Source organism: Cyanistes caeruleus, chromosome 6 (genome assembly GCF_971803275.1).
Source record: "Cyanistes caeruleus chromosome 6, bCyaCae1.hap1.1, whole genome shotgun sequence".
In the NCBI taxonomy this organism is placed as follows: domain Eukaryota; kingdom Metazoa; phylum Chordata; class Aves; order Passeriformes; family Paridae; genus Cyanistes; species Cyanistes caeruleus.
In genome coordinates this window covers 36,747,766-36,766,881 of record NC_141706.1, presented here as the reverse complement: position 1 = coordinate 36,766,881, position 19,116 = coordinate 36,747,766, and the positions used below count along the sequence as shown (strand labels likewise).

General features: G+C 37.1%; 1 protein-coding gene across 5 annotated transcripts in view; it reads left to right on the top strand.

Moving 5' to 3' along the window:
• EIF2AK4 (eukaryotic translation initiation factor 2 alpha kinase 4) overlaps nucleotides 1-19,116 on the top strand; it is a 41,877-nt gene that overhangs the window by 11,219 nt on the left and 11,542 nt on the right. For all 5 annotated transcript variants that reach the window (XM_086892696.1, XM_086892697.1, XM_023928322.2 and 2 more), the window contains exons 6-31: nucleotides 42-190; nucleotides 481-596; nucleotides 1,240-1,397; nucleotides 1,804-2,339; nucleotides 2,711-2,820; nucleotides 3,326-3,483; nucleotides 3,828-4,240; nucleotides 4,965-5,034; nucleotides 6,149-6,232; nucleotides 7,169-7,291; nucleotides 7,739-7,843; nucleotides 8,113-8,170; nucleotides 8,830-8,909; nucleotides 10,351-10,452; nucleotides 11,005-11,055; nucleotides 12,077-12,313; nucleotides 12,905-12,980; nucleotides 14,605-14,726; nucleotides 15,110-15,159; nucleotides 15,251-15,419; nucleotides 15,898-16,014; nucleotides 16,450-16,515; nucleotides 17,053-17,223; nucleotides 17,808-17,942; nucleotides 18,055-18,162; nucleotides 18,907-19,035. In XM_086892696.1, the coding sequence (XP_086748822.1) occupies nucleotides 42-190; nucleotides 481-596; nucleotides 1,240-1,397; nucleotides 1,804-2,339; nucleotides 2,711-2,820; nucleotides 3,326-3,483; nucleotides 3,828-4,240; nucleotides 4,965-5,034; nucleotides 6,149-6,232; nucleotides 7,169-7,291; nucleotides 7,739-7,843; nucleotides 8,113-8,170; nucleotides 8,830-8,909; nucleotides 10,351-10,452; nucleotides 11,005-11,055; nucleotides 12,077-12,313; nucleotides 12,905-12,980; nucleotides 14,605-14,726; nucleotides 15,110-15,159; nucleotides 15,251-15,419; nucleotides 15,898-16,014; nucleotides 16,450-16,515; nucleotides 17,053-17,223; nucleotides 17,808-17,942; nucleotides 18,055-18,162; nucleotides 18,907-19,035 (3,693 nt within the window). The remainder of the gene's footprint in view (nucleotides 1-41; nucleotides 191-480; nucleotides 597-1,239; nucleotides 1,398-1,803; nucleotides 2,340-2,710; nucleotides 2,821-3,325; nucleotides 3,484-3,827; nucleotides 4,241-4,964; nucleotides 5,035-6,148; nucleotides 6,233-7,168; nucleotides 7,292-7,738; nucleotides 7,844-8,112; nucleotides 8,171-8,829; nucleotides 8,910-10,350; nucleotides 10,453-11,004; nucleotides 11,056-12,076; nucleotides 12,314-12,904; nucleotides 12,981-14,604; nucleotides 14,727-15,109; nucleotides 15,160-15,250; nucleotides 15,420-15,897; nucleotides 16,015-16,449; nucleotides 16,516-17,052; nucleotides 17,224-17,807; nucleotides 17,943-18,054; nucleotides 18,163-18,906; nucleotides 19,036-19,116) is intronic.

The window sequence follows — 19,116 nt, the reverse complement described above, 5'->3', positions numbered from 1 at the left end:
AGTGGCTTCTGTATTTAGTTGGTGTTTTTCCTGATTTATAGGAACGTTTGGAAATAGCTGCTCTGACAAATCAAGAAGACTCTCACAGGAGAGATACTGCAGGACATAGAGTTGCTTCACGCTTAAATGGGAGCTGTTTGGAACATGGAGTGAATAATAAACACCGACCAAATTCAGCTGGACGTTCAAAGTATGTCAGTTTGCATGTGGAGTTTTTAGATTTATTTGTATTTATTTAGTTAGTTCCAAACATTTGATTATAAAGTGAAATTTGGAGGCAGAAGAATAGTGTGCCATACTGTTGACCTGTTCATTTTGGTTTCTTCCTTGCCACCTTCCCCCCTACCTTCATTTGTCATGGCTTAACTAAGCCATGTGCTGTGGATGACTTGTGAACTTTCCAATTTTAAGGATTGTATTCAAGTCTTGACTTTATACTATTGTTCTCAGTTGGAGAAAAATGTTCTCTTCACATTGCAGACGAGAACGCCAGATTTCTGTTAGTAATAATGAAGAGTCCCCTGGAAATCACGAAGTTCTGAACTTCAGCACAAGTGGTGCTGGACAGCTTACTGTCCATAAAGGAAAATGTCTGGGTAAGCCAAATTACAGTTGCAGCTTGAAATGCTGGGGTTTGGGATGCTTTCAGGAACATGTCAAGCCACTGATAGGCACAGAGCCGGAAATGCATGCTTACTGTCCATCCATTGCTGCTGATAGCGATGGTATAAAAGCAGCAGGTTCAGCAAAAACATTAATACAGAGGAAACTTTGAGATGTAACATCTCCATGGAGTGCCCACATGGACAGACCATCAAATGTGCTTTCAACATAGCATTTCCTCAGTGGATGGACAAACAGCCTGAAAGTCTCTTAAGAAAGGAAAATTCTATTATTTTGCAGTTTCAGGATGAACAATTGTGTTACTATGTGTAGAGCTTGGCATTTGCTAGGCAGGAAAGTTGTTCATTTGTTAAAACTAATTCTTGAAAACATGCAGCAGTTTTTTGTCAATATGCAATTATTTTCATTAGAGTACTGTTATATAGCATTCAGTCTCATCAAGCTTGATATTTTCCATACCTACCATGTAGATATGTCTTGTCTACTTGTAAGTAGGTTTATGCTTCTAAATTTAGAAAACAGGGTTATTGGTATTTATTAAGCTTTTGCAGGAGCTTTTGTCAAATCCTGAGAAACAAAAGTAGCCATGTTCCTCTTCTTTCCCTTTGTGTATAGGCAAGGATGAGCAGCTTGGTAAATCTGTCTACAATGCCTTGGAAGTTCACAGTGGAGACTTTGTTCTAATATATGAGTGGGTTCTGCACTGGCAAAAAAAGATGGGAAAGTTTCTTACAACTCATGAAATAGAAAAGGTTGAGAAGTCTAAGAAACAGGTAATGCCTATATTTTGCATTTGGCTTAATAAAGATTAAGTGAAGTTCAGTGCTTTTCTTTAGGCTGCTAGTTTATATTAAACTTGAGAATGGTGGTGATGAACTTGAAAATGCTAATCTTTTAGAGTATCTGCATGAAAGAAGATGAGTGTATTGGGGTATTCAAGAGTTCCTTTACAATAATACAAATGCAAGAAAGTGTGTTTGCAAGTATGCATAAATAAAATAAACATTGAAATTCTGAAGAGTATCTGTTAGAAATCAAAGCTGTACTTCCCCAGTGCACAGTACTTCCTTTTTAGAAAACTATGAGGATATCATAAATATTCTGTTTGTGTTACATATTTTATTAGTAGTGCACTCCAAAATATGACAAAGTGCATGTTCTGTTGTGTTTCCCTACCAGCTTCAGGGAGCAGAAACAGAGTTCAGCTCACTGACGAAGCTAAGCCACCCAAACATAGTACACTACAAATGTATGAACCTCAAAGAAAGGGACGACTCAATTGTGGTGGATATTTTAGTGGAGCACATAAGTGGTTGCAGCCTTTCTACATACTTGCACAAAGAGACTCCGGTTCCAGTTGAGCAGTTGCGCCATTATGTGATCCAGATACTGTCTGCTCTCGACTACTTGCACAGTAATTCAGTAGTGCACAAGGTCCTTTGTGCTTCCAGTGTCCTGGTAGATGCTGAGGGGAACATCAAGGTCACAGACTACAGCATTTCCAAGCGCTTAGCTGACATCTGCAAAGCTGATGTTTTTGAGCAGACCAAGGTTCGTTTTAGTGAGGATGGTCTTCCCAACAAACCTGGAAAAAAAGGAGATGTATGGCGTCTGGGCTTGCTCCTGCTTTCACTCAGCCAGGGCCAAGTAACCAAGGAATTCCCAGTTGCTGTTCCTACCAATTTACCTGCTGACTTTCAAGACTTTCTAGAAAGGTATGTTTGTCACATTCTTGTATCTTTTTGTCTTTGATTCTCCTTTTTTTTTTTTTTTTTATAGTTTTTTGGGGTTTTTTTTTAGTTTTTTGAAGAATAAATAAGTCCTCCTGTTTTGTTAGTTGTAGTTTTTATAGAAGAGGTTGGTCTCATAGCTCAGGCTGCTAATCTGGGATTTGGGAGAACAGGTTTGATGCTTTCTTTTTCTCTGCTCTGACACCAACTGTATATCACTGTGGATAAGCCATTTAGTCTGTCTTTGCTTCTGATTCCCATCTGAATGATGGAAGGAATAATTTCTTAAATATAATAAGAGCTCTTCTAACATTTATGTCAGACACGAAATGATTCTCACTATTGTTTGCTAACAGGTGTGTTTGCTTGGAAGATAAAGAAAGGTGGACTCCTCAGCAGTTGCTACAACATAGTTTTATAAACATTCCACGAATAAAAATACCTGTAGCTGAAGAAAATCTAGATGGTAAGGAATTTGGCTCTTCTTGTATTCTGCTAAGTTAGTGGACTATATGCTTGCACTAAGAAAAACTGAGCTGTGCTACAGCTTCACAAGACTGCACCAAGTGTGTTACATTAACTAATTTAAAAGGTAGTGTGATCTTCAACTTCTCTGTCCAAGACTGGCTGGGGTGGACTGACTACTGTTTTCCCTTCTGTAGAATCAGCTCATGCTTTAAAGAAACCTGTAAACTTATCCACCTCCTGCATATACACTTAACTTTGTCCTTGGAAAATGGTGTTCCAATGAGACTTCTTTCCTTCTTACATTCTTGTTAAAACCATTCCTTTGTTCAGCATAATTCATGTTAGTAATTAAAAACTGTATTAAGATTTATGCTTATACTAGAGCTTTACACAGCAGAGCACTTGCAGTTTTTTAGGTTTTGTCTCCTTCTTGCTCCTTATTTGGCAATCCCTACTGCTTTATCCCCATATTGCCAGTGATGGTAACTTTGTCTTCATTACAGATTCAGCAGGTATAGATTACATGGAGACAGTTGTACCCAGCAGTCGGATATCCAGTGCTTCATTCTTCACAGAAACACAAAGACAATTTTCACGATACTACAATGAATTTGAAGAGCTAAAATTACTTGGTAAAGGGGCTTTTGGAGCAGTCATCAAGGTATGGTATGAAAACTGTTTCCTCTGTGGAAACCTTTCTGGAGATATGCTTGTTTTCTGTGAAGGAGAACAATATATTGGATGGTTTGCATGGTTTTATTTACTGTCTGCCAGTGTGCTGTGCCTGTGTTGAGGTTTTTATCTGAACTGAATAGTCTGAAAAGTTTCTTGCAAGAGGTTGCTGGGAAACTGGGGAGAAGCCTCTCAGTATGGGGAACCTTGCATTTGAATTGTAGTCATTTTCCAGGTGAAAGGAAGACTTCCTGTTTGATGAAATTATTCTTCTGGCTCTGCTTGGTAAGGCATTTGTAAGCATTTGACTTTGGATTAATTTGGATTTTTCAGGTGAGAAATAAACTTGATGGTTGCTATTATGCTGTGAAGCGTATTCGCATAAACCCTACCAGCAAGCAATTTCGGAGGATTAAGGGGGAAGTAACGTTACTTTCCCGCTTGAACCATGAGAATATTGTGAGGTATTACAATGCTTGGATAGAAAAACATGAAAGTCCCCTTCCCACCGTGTCAACATTTGAAACAACTGAAGAGAGAAAAATGCCCCTCAAAGCCGGTCCCTACATCCTTTCTGCTGAGGAGACAAGTGATGTGGAAACTAATGCTCCTCCTCCGTGTTTGACAAGTTCAGTTGAGTGGAGTACTTCATGTGAAAGATCCTCCAGCAACAAATTCAGTGGAGCTGATCAGGAGTCCAGTGATGACGATGATGATGGTGATGGCGTGTTCTCACATTCAATTTTGTAAGTAGGCTTCAGTTTTACCACTGCAGAGGGAGCATGAGCAGAGTTAGTTTCTCTAAGTTCGTGTCTTAGCATTCTTGTTTCTTTTGTCAGAAGTAGTTTGCTGTATTTTAATTCTGTCCTCTTGTTCAAAAGTGTATTTGCCAGCACTCAGGCAGCAAGAGGAAATTTTCTAGCTAAGAATTGTCAATCTGTGTGGAAAATGTTTGGGTGTAGGCTTCTTGAAGCTGCTTATTTGTGCCAGAATGCATGAATTCTTACCTTATGTTTGACTGTCTTTTCCAGCTTTGAGAATAAAGTTTTTTAATAAAGACTAACAGAGATTACAAGTCTTGAAAAATATCCAACTTGCCCTTTTTTATTTTGGTTTTTATTAGTGTATTCCATACCTTCCTCTGTGTATGGTTCAGTTCTCTCACTCAGAGTGATTTTTTGTATAAGTAAGTAAACTTACCTCAGTTTTGCTTATTGTATGTAGCAGTTAAATTTTACTGATACAAATATATACCTTCCTTTTTTGAACTGGGCTATCAAAGGAAGTGTTTCTTTGCAAGCAGGATGCTTTTCTGGGTATTGTTTTGTTTTGCTTTTTTGTTTAAAGTGTATTGAAAGTCTTCAGCAGAAGCTTAGTTTGTTTTTTTTCTCCCCCAAAATAATTTCCAAATACTTCAGTAAATATTTGCAGAACTTTTGAGGTTTTTTTTCTTTCTGCTTCTCTAAACAGGCCAACCACAGATTCTGAAAGCGAAATAATATTTGATAACGAAGATGAAAATAGTAAAGGTCATTCTCCAGTAAGTGTAAAGTTAGTGACAATGAAAATATAATAATCTTTTACAAGTAAACAGGTCAGTTTGGAAGTTTTATTTCACTTCTGTTGTAAGTACATAAGCACAACTTTATAGGTCTGTTGGAGTAAGTGTTGTGCCATTGTGAGCTGCATCTCATAGAAATCAGACTGATGCAGCTAATCTGGATTCTGTTTCCTAAAGTGTTTCTTGAATTAAATATGAGGGGATTTTAGTCATGACCCAGGTTATTATTGCAAGTTTCTTCAATGTGTTTATGATTAACAGCCATATGGATTACATGGTCTTAGGCCTCTCAAATTTGAAATTCTGTTCTGCCGTTAGATGCTTTTAACCAGTACATCTGTTCATAGCCACTTTTTAAAGCAGGCAATATACATATTGTTACAGTCTGAAAGAGAGGGGAAGTCGGTATAATGACTAAGGGTTTAGATGATTGTGTCACAGCACTTGCTGTGGACAGTCAGTGCTCTGTATCTCTACAAAGCTAATGCACACTCTTCTACAGCATCTACAGTATGTCATTACCAATCCTGATGATCTGTAACATGCTTTTATTTAAAGCTGCATCTCCTGCCTCTTTCTGTTATAATATTCATTGACATGAAAAGGTTTTCAGTATATAATTTCATAATATGGCAGTGCATTCTTTTGTCATTGTATATACGTATATACCAATAGGCATACACACAGTACCAAAATTATTGGTTGAGGGTGGGGGTTGCATTATTTATCAAGCAAGCATTCTGTCTTTTAGTTTAAAATATTTTGGTTTTCTCTTTTTTTTAGTGTGACACAGCTTGAGATTTAGGGTTCATCTAGTTCTTCCAGAATTCTTTTCCTTCAGTGTCTAATGATAGCAAAATGCTGCTCGATTTCACTTTGAGAGATGGTGGTATTACAAAATACCACCACCACTTTGAGAGATGCAGTGGTATTACAAAAATGTCATTGTATTATTTTGCTATTTTTCAAACCTGTCCATAGAAGTTTAGTTATCATCAGTGTATTCTAGCCATTAAAAAATAGTAGTATGTGTAATAAAAAGTCTGCACAGCTTCCTGTAGCTAACTGTTGTGTTACTTTTATTGTGATGAAGAATGAAGAAGGCAATGAAAAGAATAGCCATGGAGGAGAAGACAGGACACCAGTTGTTCAGACAGTGCATTATCTGTACATTCAGGTACAAATGTGCTTGTAAAAAGGATACTGTTCATTTCAGTTTGCAGAGAGTAGTTGCTGGTTTTCATGAGAAGAGTAATGACCTTTAAGAATGCAAACAAGTAAGTTCAGTGCTGATTTTGCAATAGCTTGGTTTTCTGAAGGCTTGGCTGGTGGAAGGCTCTGTGCAATGCACGTGGTTTGTTATGGCTTCCAAGGCTCTGTATTTGTGCCTGGAGAGAGCAAAGTTTTGTAGTGCCATAGTGTGTAATGGGATAACTGGTGTTGCTCATTGCTAGCTGTATTGTGTGTGCACTTCATTTTAATAGCAATCAGTAATCCGTAAATCCATTGTATGGCTCTAACAGTAGGCACACAATGAAACTCCTGCTGGGTTGCAGCTTCAGGCTATTCTACTGACACCTCCTTTGTGTTAGGAGTTAGTCAACTTCTCCCAGAAGCTAACTATTTATAGCTAACTGTTCTGTGGTGATGTGCAATTTTTTATAATGCACTTAATGCTAGAGCTTGTCTGGAAGGAAGTTACAAGTAGATGGAATTAGATTTTAATAAGCATGTTTGTATGTGTTGTGTATATTTATAATAAAAGCAGCTAATACACGAAGTGCAATAAAGCCAGAGATTCTTTGTGGTTTGGCTTTATCACATATTATGGCTTGGCTGGTTTCACTTTGTTGTTAATGTTTATGTTAGAGAATGTGCTACTCTGCAGGCTCATACCATTGTCCCAGAAAATGAGGTGGGATCCAGAAGTGAATGCCTGTTGGCAGCTAAAAGACAGCTCTCAGGAGAATTGCAAACAGCTGAACTTTTTGGTGATACTGTTTGCTCCTGAGCCCAGACAGTAATGTGTGTACAGATACAAGTTTCCGATGGTCTCTTTTCCTAACAAAGCTGTTCTTTCTTCCCTCTGTCCCCTGTGTATGCGTAACTGAAGATGGAGTATTGTGAAAAAAGCACATTAAGGGACACTATTGACCAAGGGCTACATGAAGATACCAGTCGGCTTTGGCGGCTTTTCCGAGAAATTTTGGATGGATTAGCTTACATCCATGAAAAGGTTAGTAAATATGATAGTTAAGACCTGTGCATAATAACTGTGTTATGCCTCTTTATCTGTGGCTTTCTTTGTATTCATTTTGGGGTATTTATTAGCAAGTTTCCTCTCTTTACCCTTTCCATTATTAGTCTGTACTTGGGGTTAATTATATTTTATCACATGAATTTTATAATGAACCACTTCAGATTTAACCTGTTTGTTGTAAGAATTTGACCATCTTTTGAAAACATGCATTAGGTGTCTGGTAGCACTGAAAATTGTTTCTAGCTTCTGGGCTACAAACTATAATCTTGTCTTCAAGACTGATCTTCGGTGACTTAATGCACTAGATTTCCCACTGTAGTAGAAGTATGTAATATGATTTTCCAGTCTATTATAAATACTTATAATTTGAATTGTGTTTGTTTAATATTCTGTGGGTCTTTTTTTATTCTCGTCTTGTAACAGGGAATGATCCACAGAGACTTGAAACCTGTGAACATTTTTTTAGATTCAGATGATCATGTGAAAATTGGTGATTTTGGTCTAGCTACAGATTATCCAGCAAATGCAGTAAGTACAGCTTGAAGTGAATTAAAAGACCCTTGAATTTGGTGATGTAATTACTTAAAAAACAAAAATAAAACATAAAAATATATTTATTGAAAAATAAAAATAAAAACAAGTTAAATGACCACAGTGTTTATATATCAAGAATGCTATAAGCTTCTTTTAAATTTCTAAGATTCTAGAATTAAAGCATGCACTGCCAAACCAAGTGAGAACAACCAACAGAAGCATTTCATGTGTCATTTACAATACAAGTGTTTTGCTGATTTTAGGTGGTCTCCAAACAAGAGGAAAATCTCTCAGATGGTTCTGCTGTGTCTGACCCATCAGGTTAGTTTACATTACAACTGGTCCTAAGCAAGCATTTATCTTCTGTGGTCTTGTGTACACTGTTAAAACTTCCCATTTACTTTAACAGTAAAACTTCTCTTTATTGAGGTCAGGGGTGGGACCCTCCCTAGCCACCATGTTAAAATCTAGCAGTTTTGTCTCTTATCTAAAAATTAATTTGCTTCCTCTGCTAGCCTTCTGTCATAGATCAGTGCCTTCCTCATGGTGAGGTATATAGAGAGCCTGTATATCTGTTCTATCTGCACTTGTGTTTGCTTGTATAGGACAATTTCAAGACTTTACTGTCATTTATTTGGTTTTTGTTTGTCTGAATATGGTGTTTTGAGAGAAATTCAGTACGTGGTATGTTTAAAGACAAATGTAATGGTTGTGAAATTTAATAGTAATATTAGTAGTAACATTTGTGTGCTGACCTACTACAAATCTTTAAAGTAAGATACAGGTTTAGCTACTACAGCTAGACACAGATACGTGGAGTAAGAACTGTTTGTCAAAGCGTTCTCAGCTGGGTCTCTCTCAGTAAGGACTGCACTCCCACCTAGAAGGAAGAGAACATGAATGATTTTTTTTTCTTGACATGAATGCTGTATTTCTCTCCCACTTTCTTGAAACTGGTGCTCTCATCTCTTGCCACACAGGTAACTTGACAGGGATGGTTGGCACCGCACTGTATGTCAGCCCAGAGGTCCAAGGAAGCACAAAATCCACATACAATCAGGTATGATTGGAGCAGACTTAATGAAAAGGTAGCATGGAATCTAAGATGTACCAGGTATGATTTGGAGGACCTTTGTAACTGAATAGGATAGAAACCTTAGTCTTTAGTTAAAGTAATAAAGTGTGTATTGTTGATTTGGGTTTCTAGACTGTGACTGTGGGAGGTGAAGGGTGTATTTTTTCCGTCAAAGAGAATCCTGTTTATATGCAGAGACAAACTGAATTGCAAAGCAGGGAAATGCTTTCCAAGTGGGAGTCATGGAATTACAGAATGGTTTAGGTTGAAAGGGACCCCAAAGTTTATCCAGTTCCAACACCCTGCCATGGGCAGGGGCACCTTCCACTAGACCACCAGGTTGCTTCAAGCCCCATCCAACTGGCCTTGAACACTTCCAGAAATAGGGCATCCACAGCTTCTCAGGGTAACCTGTTCCACCCTCACAGTAAAGAATTTCTTTCTACCCTCTTTCATTTTAAAGCCATTATCCCTTCACCTATCACTGAGAAGCCTTGTAAAAGTTCCCTCTGGCATTCTTGTAGCCTGCTTGAGGCTGATCTGAAATCTCTCCAGGCTAAACAATTTCAACTCTCTCAGCCTTTCCTTGTGCGAGAGGTGCTCAATTCCTTTAATCATCTTTGTCGCCTTTCTCTGGACTTGCTCCATGGACTTGCTGTAGCAGATCTATGTTCTCCTTGTGTTGGGGGCCCCAGAGCTGGATGCAGCACTCCAGGTGGGGTATCATGAGAATGGAGTAGATTGGGAGAATTGCCTCACTCAACCTGTTGGTCACGCTGCTTTTGATGCAGCACAGGATGTTTGGCTTTGTGGGCTGTCAGTGCACTGACAGATCATGTTGAGGGTCTTTTCAGCCTACATCTCCAGCTTCTTCTCAAGGCAGCTCTCAATCCATTTTCTGCCCAGCCTGTATTTGTGCTTGGAATTGCCCTAATACATGTGCAGGACCCTGCACTTGGCCTTGTTGAACTTCATGAGGCACACACAGTCCCACCTCTTCGACCAGTCATGATCCCTTTTGATGGCATCCCTCCATGTGGTCAAATGCACCACACAGCTCAGTGTCACCAGCAAACTTGCTGAGGGTCCCACTGTCCATGTCACCAGCAAAGATGTTAAACAGCTGATCCCAGTACCAACTGCTGAGGAACATTCACTCCTCAGGTCGGTGTTAAGCTGCTGACCACAACCTGAGTGCAACCATCATTTATGTCATAGCTGTGATGATAGAAGGCTTTAACATCTACCAAATCTTAATGGAATGTGTCCTCTAACAAAAAAGCTTTAAAAACAAATAATAATAAAAAAACACGCAAAAAGACACAGAAAAAGACACCCAGCCCTCTCTCCTTTTTTCCCTCTGCTATGTTCATCTTCAGAAAATTGGTAAGTACTACATTCAAGTTTTCATTTTTTTCTTCCTTAGAAAGTGGACCTGTTCAGCCTAGGTATAATATTCTTCGAAATGTGTTACCATCCTATGAATACTGCATCAGAAAGGATCTTTGTTCTTGGTCAGCTAAGGCTGGTAAGTACACAGAGATGAAACATACTAATTCTATGCATCAAATAGTTTTTTAAGAGAAGCAAAAGGATGCAAAATATAGCAAAAAATGTTGCCACAGAGAGTGCTTAAAAATAAGGTTCGTAAAATATATCATTAAAAGTGAAGAATACAATTGAAGCTGTTGCACTGACATTCCTTTAATGCACTGTGCCATCAGTCAGTGTTCTGTCTGTGAAATTAATCTTTATGTATCAGATAAAGGGATCATTTCATTACTATACCTAGGTTTAGGCCTGGTGGGCCTTTCTTAGGAATCAGTTGGTATTTGTAGTTAGAAAATGCTTGTGATTATGGGTCATACTTTCATTGTAAAAAAACATAATAGCATTCTTTTTCCTTTGAGCTCTTCAAATTAAATTGGCAATGTGGGGGGTTGGTTTGTTTGGTGGTTTTGGTTTATTTTTTCATGGGCAATGGAAATACTCTGTTTAATATGTAGAATTTAAGACTAATCTGAGAAGTCTGGACTGCTTGTTAAAATTCAGATGTGGATTTTGGTTTTTGTTTTGTTAGCCTGCGATTATATTTCCTAAGGACTTTGATGAAGTCAAGCATGCAAAGCAGGTAATTTTGAAGATATTTTAACTATTAGGCATTCCTTCTCAGAAAACATTGATTATCATTTTTGCTCATAATTTTCCACTTAATGCCCCTCCTGGTATTCTCTGCCAAGTTCTTATTACGTGATAATAGAACACAGGAAATAACATCTCAAAAGAATGCTCTAAGCTGACATATATTTACTTACAAAATTTTCAGAGCTCAGTCATGAAGAAATTTAGAGTTCACTGGCACATCTTTTAAGCTCTGAGGGACAATTCTGACTTTTTATGCTCAGAGAAATGGCAGCTGAATTGTTTAACATTTTACTTAAACTTTTTGAAAGAAATGTGTCGCACAAATGAAAGAAATGTGCAAGCTCAGTTGGCTGCTCCAAACTTGACAGAGCTGCCAAGAGCTGTTCTGGAGGCCTCTATGGCACAGCAATGAAGTGATAAGAAGCAGTGTTATCTTTTCTGGACCATCTAGGTGGCTTTATCCTTGTGCTAATCAACTCTTTTGTTGACCATTAGTGTTAACTTTCAGTGTGTTATGCTTGTATAACAGCAATCTACACTGTTGCTAGTACCAGAAAAACATTTCCAGCTTGTACATTTCACTGAAATATGCCAGGAAGATTCCCCCTGGGGAATACTTGTGCCTCTCACATACCTGTGATTCTAATACTTGTGCCTCTCAAATCTTTGATCTCATGCATGCAATTCTGCTTTCTTAACTTTGTTGATAAAGAGATGCCAGAGCTTGCATACCATGGAACAACAAAGGAAAAGAATACTACATATTTTGTCATCCCAGGAGTCACATTTCTAATAACTTGTGTGGTTTAGTAAACTTTTTCAGATGATAATAAAATATATTCAAAATTTAATAAGAAAATAATGTCTATCCAAAAGATTTGGATTCTGTTTTTTCCCCTGTAGAGTGTCTTAGTTTGTTATTGAATTGATATGCCTACCAAGTTTGTTGCAAATACTGTCAATTTACAAACTGTTTCTAATCTGTAAAATTTTGATTTAATTTGTAGAGATTGGTTATTACGTGGCTTCTGAACCACGACCCTGCAGCACGACCAACAGCTGTGGAGCTGCTAAAAAGTGAACATCTTCCACCACCACAAATGGAAGAGTCAGAACTCCATGAAGTTCTTCACCATACCTTAGCAAACGTGGATGGAAAGGCCTACCGGACTATGATGAGTCAGATATTTGCACAGCGTGTATCTCCAGGAATAGACTATACTTATGACAGTGATATGCTGAAGGTTTGTAGGTGTTCAGGGGATGAATGGGTTTGGCTTTTCCCTGTGTTGAATTTTTTAAAAACATGCTTATATGGGTAAACCTGTAGCATTTCTGAGTGAACTGCATTATCTCAAGATTCACTTTCACATTGGTTCCCATTTAAAACTACAGTCTCTGCTGTGTGGGTTTGAATAGCCACTTCCCATTTGAGCCTTAATTTCATTTTTCAATGAAGAAACCAGCAGTGTTTGATTGTAGCAGCTAAAGCTTTATGTCCAGATAATGGCGTCCTTTACTCTGAGTTCCTGTCAAATTATTGGTTGACCACTTGTCAGCAGAAAGTGTTGCCCCTCGTGGGTGTTTTCTTCTCTTTTTAATTAATGTAATTTTTCTTAGTTTTTCAGCTCTTGAATCTTTCTAAATCTAAAGAAATTAGAGGTAACACAGTACAAGAATGCTGTAGTTATTTTTTATTATGTAAGCATTGCAGTTTTTTGTAGTGGGATGAGATAGCAGAATGTTTATTGCCTGTATTACATGGAATGATTGCCTACATGGAGTGTTCATCACACGTGAATTATATATGTACTTTTTATTTGTGATGGTTTCAGGGTAGTTTTTCTATTTGGGCAGCCAAGATACAGCAGCATGTATGTGAGATTGTCAGCCGGATATTTAAAAGACACGGTGGGTGTGTTTACAAAAGTCATTAATTTCCTTTTTTGTGATTGAATTAATTTAAAAGAATGGAATGGATTTACTGCTATAAGAGAAATCAGAAAACATATTCAGTAGTTGATCATTTGAAGTTTTTATGATGTTTTCTTCTGTTGATTTGTCATTCTAGTAGTAGCTACTAACATCAAATCTGAATGATTTACATTTTTCTACAGAAAGAAGAGTGAAAATCTTAATTATATTTTTGAATGTACATGGTTGTTCTGATAAATCTGTATGAGGTTTTAGAGGTAGAGGCTGTTATGCAAAATCAGGATCAGAATACAAGGGTAGGTAGTTCTGTGGTGGGAGATCAGGCATCCATGTAGCACAGTAACCTTTCACTGAACAGCCAGAATGGGAAAAGCATAAGGGAGAGCATGGAAACAAAGTGTGTAGTGCTCCTTCCACTGATGTATTCTTGGTAATGCTTTGCTGTTCAGGAACTTCCTGAGCCAAAGCTGATGCCATGATGTGTAATAGTCTTTCATTTTCCTTTCCAGGAATCTCTCCAGTCATTAATAGTAGTATTCACTTTAAATTATTTTTTGAGAAGAAAATTTACGCAGCCACTGTCACACTTGAAATGTTGTTGTGTTGTCTTACAGGTGTTCATAGTAGTATTTTATATAAAAATAGAGAATTTTGAAATAGTAATTTTGCATTTTTCAAGTAAATCATAATCTGGTTAAGCATGATCAAAATTTGGCAATACAAAAGAGTGAGAAAACTGAGGAATGAGAAGTCAAGGATGGGTTTACTCTCTCCCCCCACTCCTTAAACCTTGACAGATTTGGGAAAGTTTTTGTTAGCATTTTAGAGACTGAAATGTTTCCATGCTTTTGGAAAAAAAATGGGGGGAGAGGGATTGGATATTTTCCATTAGATTGTGTCTGACATCTGTAATGGCTAAAATAATTTCTTTCTATCTGGGGTGCTTTTTTTCTCATTTAAAAGTTTATATTGAAATCTAATTGAGTTAGGCTTCAGTAAATTCTCTAGTGATTCTCAATCAAATATTAAAACAAGAAACTATTTTTCAGTAGTAAGTGGTGTTAGTAATAGTAAGGTTTCACTGAAGATTGGATTCATACAGATAGATGGTTGCAAAATATAGCTGGAAAAAAACTGATATTCAGGAGGTCTTAAAATGAAACACAAATACTTCTAGTATATTTTTGAGACAGAGGATGCAACGTGTCTGAACAAAATTTGTTCTATATGGAAATGCCTCTAGACCAAAGCAGTATTTGCTACTGGTAACTGCAGAGTTTCTCATCTGTTTGGTATGCCTGCTTTTGTGAAAGGTGGTGTTTAAAGAGGGAGGGCAAGGTAAGAATTCTGCTGAGCTGTGGAATTGGCGGTTCTCTCTTCTGTGGCTTCCTTGCTGAGCCCAAGAAGCATGGAACTTAAGCATAAAACAAACTCTGACTTTCTTTCTTTAAATATGGAAGAGAGAAGTCTATTAAGGACATTTAATGTAATTTTTTCAACTTATGGATTGACATAATTATGCCCTGCAAGGGTGTTCATGAGCCTGTAAAAAGCAGGTGTTACTTCTGAAATGAGAGAAGTGTTTTCTGGTTTTGTGCAGGAGCCATCAAGCTGCATACTCCGCTGCTGATGCCCAGAAATAAAAAACTATATGAACACAATGAAGCTTCGTATTTCATGGATCACAGCGGGATGCTGGTAATGCTTCCTTACGACCTCAGAGTAAGTAGCATCATCTCTGCAGGCAAAGCTTGCAGAGGATTTGAAGGGTGCAGTGGTGGAATTTGGTTTAGGCTTGCACTTCTTTTGACTGCTGAAGTAGTCTCTCAATGTCCTTGTTCTCCTGACTTCTCTTGTACTCTTCTTGACAGCTGGAGCCCAGACCATGTGTTGAAGTTTGTTTTTTTAACATAGCTGAAAGTAATGTTTTTATTTAAAACTTGCAGCAAGGGTGGTTAGATTAATATTACTTGGCTATGTCAGGTTTTTAGGCATTATATTAGACTTGGGAGAGTACAAGTGTAACTACACAGTTTAATTCATCTCTAGCTACAGAGCTCAGACTGACTTTTGTTTCAACAATTTTCATGTATTTTGTTTTTCAGATTCCTTTTGCAAGATTTGTAGCTAGAAATAACATATCAAACTTGAAAAGGTAAGATATGTAGAGGTAATGCTTTGCACTGAAACTGTGCTTGGACAGTGACTTCCGAAGAGGCTGATTCATTCTTCAATATTTCTTTTAGATACTGTATAGAGCGAGTTTTCAGACCTCGGAAGTTAGACCGCTGTCATCCCAAAGAACTCCTAGAATGTGCATTTGACATCATTACATCTACTGGAAATAGCTTTTTGCCTATAGCAGAAACGATTTATGCCATTTCAGAAATCATTCAAGAGTTTTCAGTGCTACAGGTAGATTCTCTAATCAGCCCCTTTCCTTTCTTTTCCACACAAAATTTTAATTTATCTAAATGTCTAGTTTGACATGTTGTAAAAGGATACTCTAACCAGTACAGAACTATTTTCACAGTTAATCTATAGTCACTTATAGAACACTGTCATAAAAAATGTGTTTCCTAGGTAAACTTAAATGAAGCATAGATTTATGTGCAAAGGAAATACTGACTGAATCCTTTACAGTATTATTTACCATTGAAATAATGTCTTCTGTCAGACAAGAAGTGATTACTGTAGAATGGGACAAAGGTTGCCATTCTCTGGTTAGAGATGAAAATTAAGGTAGTGAAAGAAGAGGTTTGAAGTTAATTTTGAACTATTATTAAATGTTTAGGAAGACTTTGTTTTATGTGGGTTGGTTTTTTAAAGAAAACAGAATGGAAGTAAAACTTGTTTTTTTCATGCTTTCTTTTTTTAATTTATGCTTTGCTAGGAAAGAAACTACAGTATTTATCTGAACCACACTGCCTTACTCAAAGCCATACTTTTGCACTGTGGGATACCAGAGGACAAACTCAATCAGGTCTACATCATTCTCTATGATGCTGTGGTAAGGCATTAGTTATTAATGTAACCTATTGTATACATGTAACTCTACATGGCTGTAGAGTATTCTATTTTGTGGAGCTGTCTCTAAAAACTATTTACAGCCCATTGCCAGCATGACCAGGAGTATACTCTTGATGCATAAAAAGGCTAGCTGCCTTTGGGCTGTAAACATAGATTAATTAGTTTCTTGTTGCTTCTGAATTGGGATGGTTTATGATTCCTGAATGTGTATTTATGAGAGAATTATTCAGCTGTATAATCAAGAACTGACAGGCTAGTCAATAAAAACGTTAAAAAAATTAAATTTGAAATGTATTTTAATATCAGTTAGGTCTTTTCTACTTTATAAGCAGAGAATACAGGTGAAGTTACTTTGAATAATTACAATAACGCATTAAACACAACCAAATGCTGTTTTAATCTGTTTTTCTTGTAGACTGAAAAGCTAACTAAAAGAGAAGTAGAAGCCAAGTTCTGTAATCTTTCTCTCACATCAGCTAGTGTAAGTGATCTTAATTCAGTTAATTTCCCTGTAATTTGTAATTAGTCAGTAATATTTTATTTTTTTTGTAATTTAATCAACCAGAGTAAGAAAAATAACCAGTTACATGTGCTGTTCAGAATAGGTCAGTCTCTTTGCAAGTGGTCTGGCTTTGTTCTCTGTTCTCTCTGGCAGCCAATATTGCAGCTTCTTTAAGCATGTTTCACAGGCTGTGGAAACTAATAAAGGGTAAATGGAATACTCTAGAAGACTATTTAATAAAGAAAACTGTGAGAAACTTTAAAAAAAAATCTCTGCAAATGTTGAATGTGCATAGAGTTGAAGTTAACTTCTGGATAGTCTAAGACTTGTCTCTGTCTCTGTTCTTTTGCTCAACTTCACTAGGTAAAAACAGCCTGCTAGACAGAACAAACAAAAAAGGCAAGATGTTTTACTCCAGATATAAAGTCAGATATTTTCCTTCCTTTTAGATGGGACATATTATGAATGTTGTCTGTGTTGCTATGTATGCTTATAATTTTATTTTTTTGGTTTTAGCTTTCTCGACTCTATAAATTCATTGAGCAGAAGGGAGAAGCAAGTAATGTATTTCCATTTCTAAACACAATGATAAAACAAAAGCCAAGTGTCACTCAGCTGTTGAAGCATGGCATGAAGGATTTAGAGGAAATCATAGGTTTATTAAAGCAACTGGGAATAAAACTTCAGGTTTGTAAAATGCTCGGCTAATAAATTAATGGGATTACAGGCTGCTGGGCCTTGCAATATGCCAGGAAATTAAGATATTTTATAGTAGAAAAAGCACACACAAGTGTCTTTTGATGGCAAATAATAGTACTGGCATTGATACTTCTTCCTTTCTGTTCTTATTTTTTAAATTAAAGATGCATTATAAAAATAAGACCTCTTCCAGTCAGAAGTCTCTGGCTTAAATTCTCTCTAATGACACTAAGACTGTTTTCTTTCCCCAGCCAAGACTGAAGGCATTACTTAGAGTGAAAACAGGGATTTTAATAAATTTTGAACAAACTGTAAATATTTTAAAATATAGAAATCTAATGACTGCTAAGGGCCTCCACCTTCCTTGAAGCTTGCTATTTGGGTTTTATGCTGCAGGTTTATTGGGATGCTGTAAGATTAAAACACTATTTCTTTATTTTTCGCTGTATTTTAAATTTTTGGAGCTAAGGAGTGTTTCCATATGTATTCCTTATGTAAAAACAGTGTTTTAAATCCATGCTGCTAACAGGAAATTAGTTATATATGTGCACATATTCGTTTTTATTTTACAGATCTCTATCAATCTGGGACTAGTTTACAAAATACAGCAGCACAATGGTATTATCTTTCAGTTTATAGCATACATCAAAAGAAGACAAAGAACTGTTCCTGAAATTCTTGCTGCAGGAGGCAGATATGATCATCTGGTATGTGTTCATCTCTTCTAGTAAATTTGGACATTTTTTTAACCCTTGAGAAAAATGGTATTTTGCCAAGATAAATATCTGGTCTTCCATTCTGTTTTTTTCTTGTTTTGAGATTCCACAGTTTAGAGGGCCACAGACAGTAGGACCAGTTCCTTCAGCTGTTGGAGTCAGCATAGCTATAGATAAAATAACTGCTGCTGTTTCCAGTGTGGAGGATTCTGTAAGTATCTTTCTTGGGAAGTGGGGAACTTGTTTACTTCTCACAGTTCAATAACCTAATTGTGGCTAGAGGTGGACAAAAAATAAGACGTTCAGATGTGTTCCCAAACAATACCATACTGAAATAAAAGACAGACATCGAGATTACCTGTTTCCTTTTGTGTTTCTCTACACAGAACTATTTATTAAGTGAGAATCACAGGAAGACAGGATCATCAGGCTTACACCATTGTATTTTGAATTTAAATGGGATGTTTTTCTTAGCCTGTGTATTCTTTCAGATGGAAGAGTACAACTGCGTGTATTTAGTGTTATTTTTCCCCTACTGCCTCTCCCCTTATCAAAGTATAGAAGATAGAGATGGAAAGAAACTTTAAGAATATTGACTACTTTGTACAGTGTCACACATCTTCACTTGGCCGTGAAATGTGTATTTTATTATCTTTTCTCTATAAGAATGAATTAACATTTCTAAGGAGAGTGGGAAGGAAAGTAGGCAGGGATACTTGGCAGGCTGAGGCCCTGGAGGTGCTTTACGTTGAAGATTGGGCTCCAGTGACTTTCAGGTGGACTTTGGTGGATTGTAGCTCTCAAAAAGAGGTGTATCTAATCCCTTTTTGGTTTTTTAGCTTCATGCATTTTGAACAAATGTTAGAATATTTGTCCATCTTTCTTGCTTCAACTGCTTTGTGAGGTGAAAGGTGTTATTGTCACTAATATTGTCTCAATTTTACTTTCCCTTCAGGTTTCTGTCAGCTCTTGTGACCTACTGGTTGTAAGTGTTGGTCAGATGTCAATGGGTAGAGCTATCAACATTGTTCAGAAATTATGGACTGCAGGAATTCCAGCCGAAATAATGTATGACTGGTCCCAGGTAGAATTTTTATCTCCATGTGTTATCTGTCTTCTTGTTCTGCAAGATTAATGCAGTGAAACCATACTATTTTTGGGTATT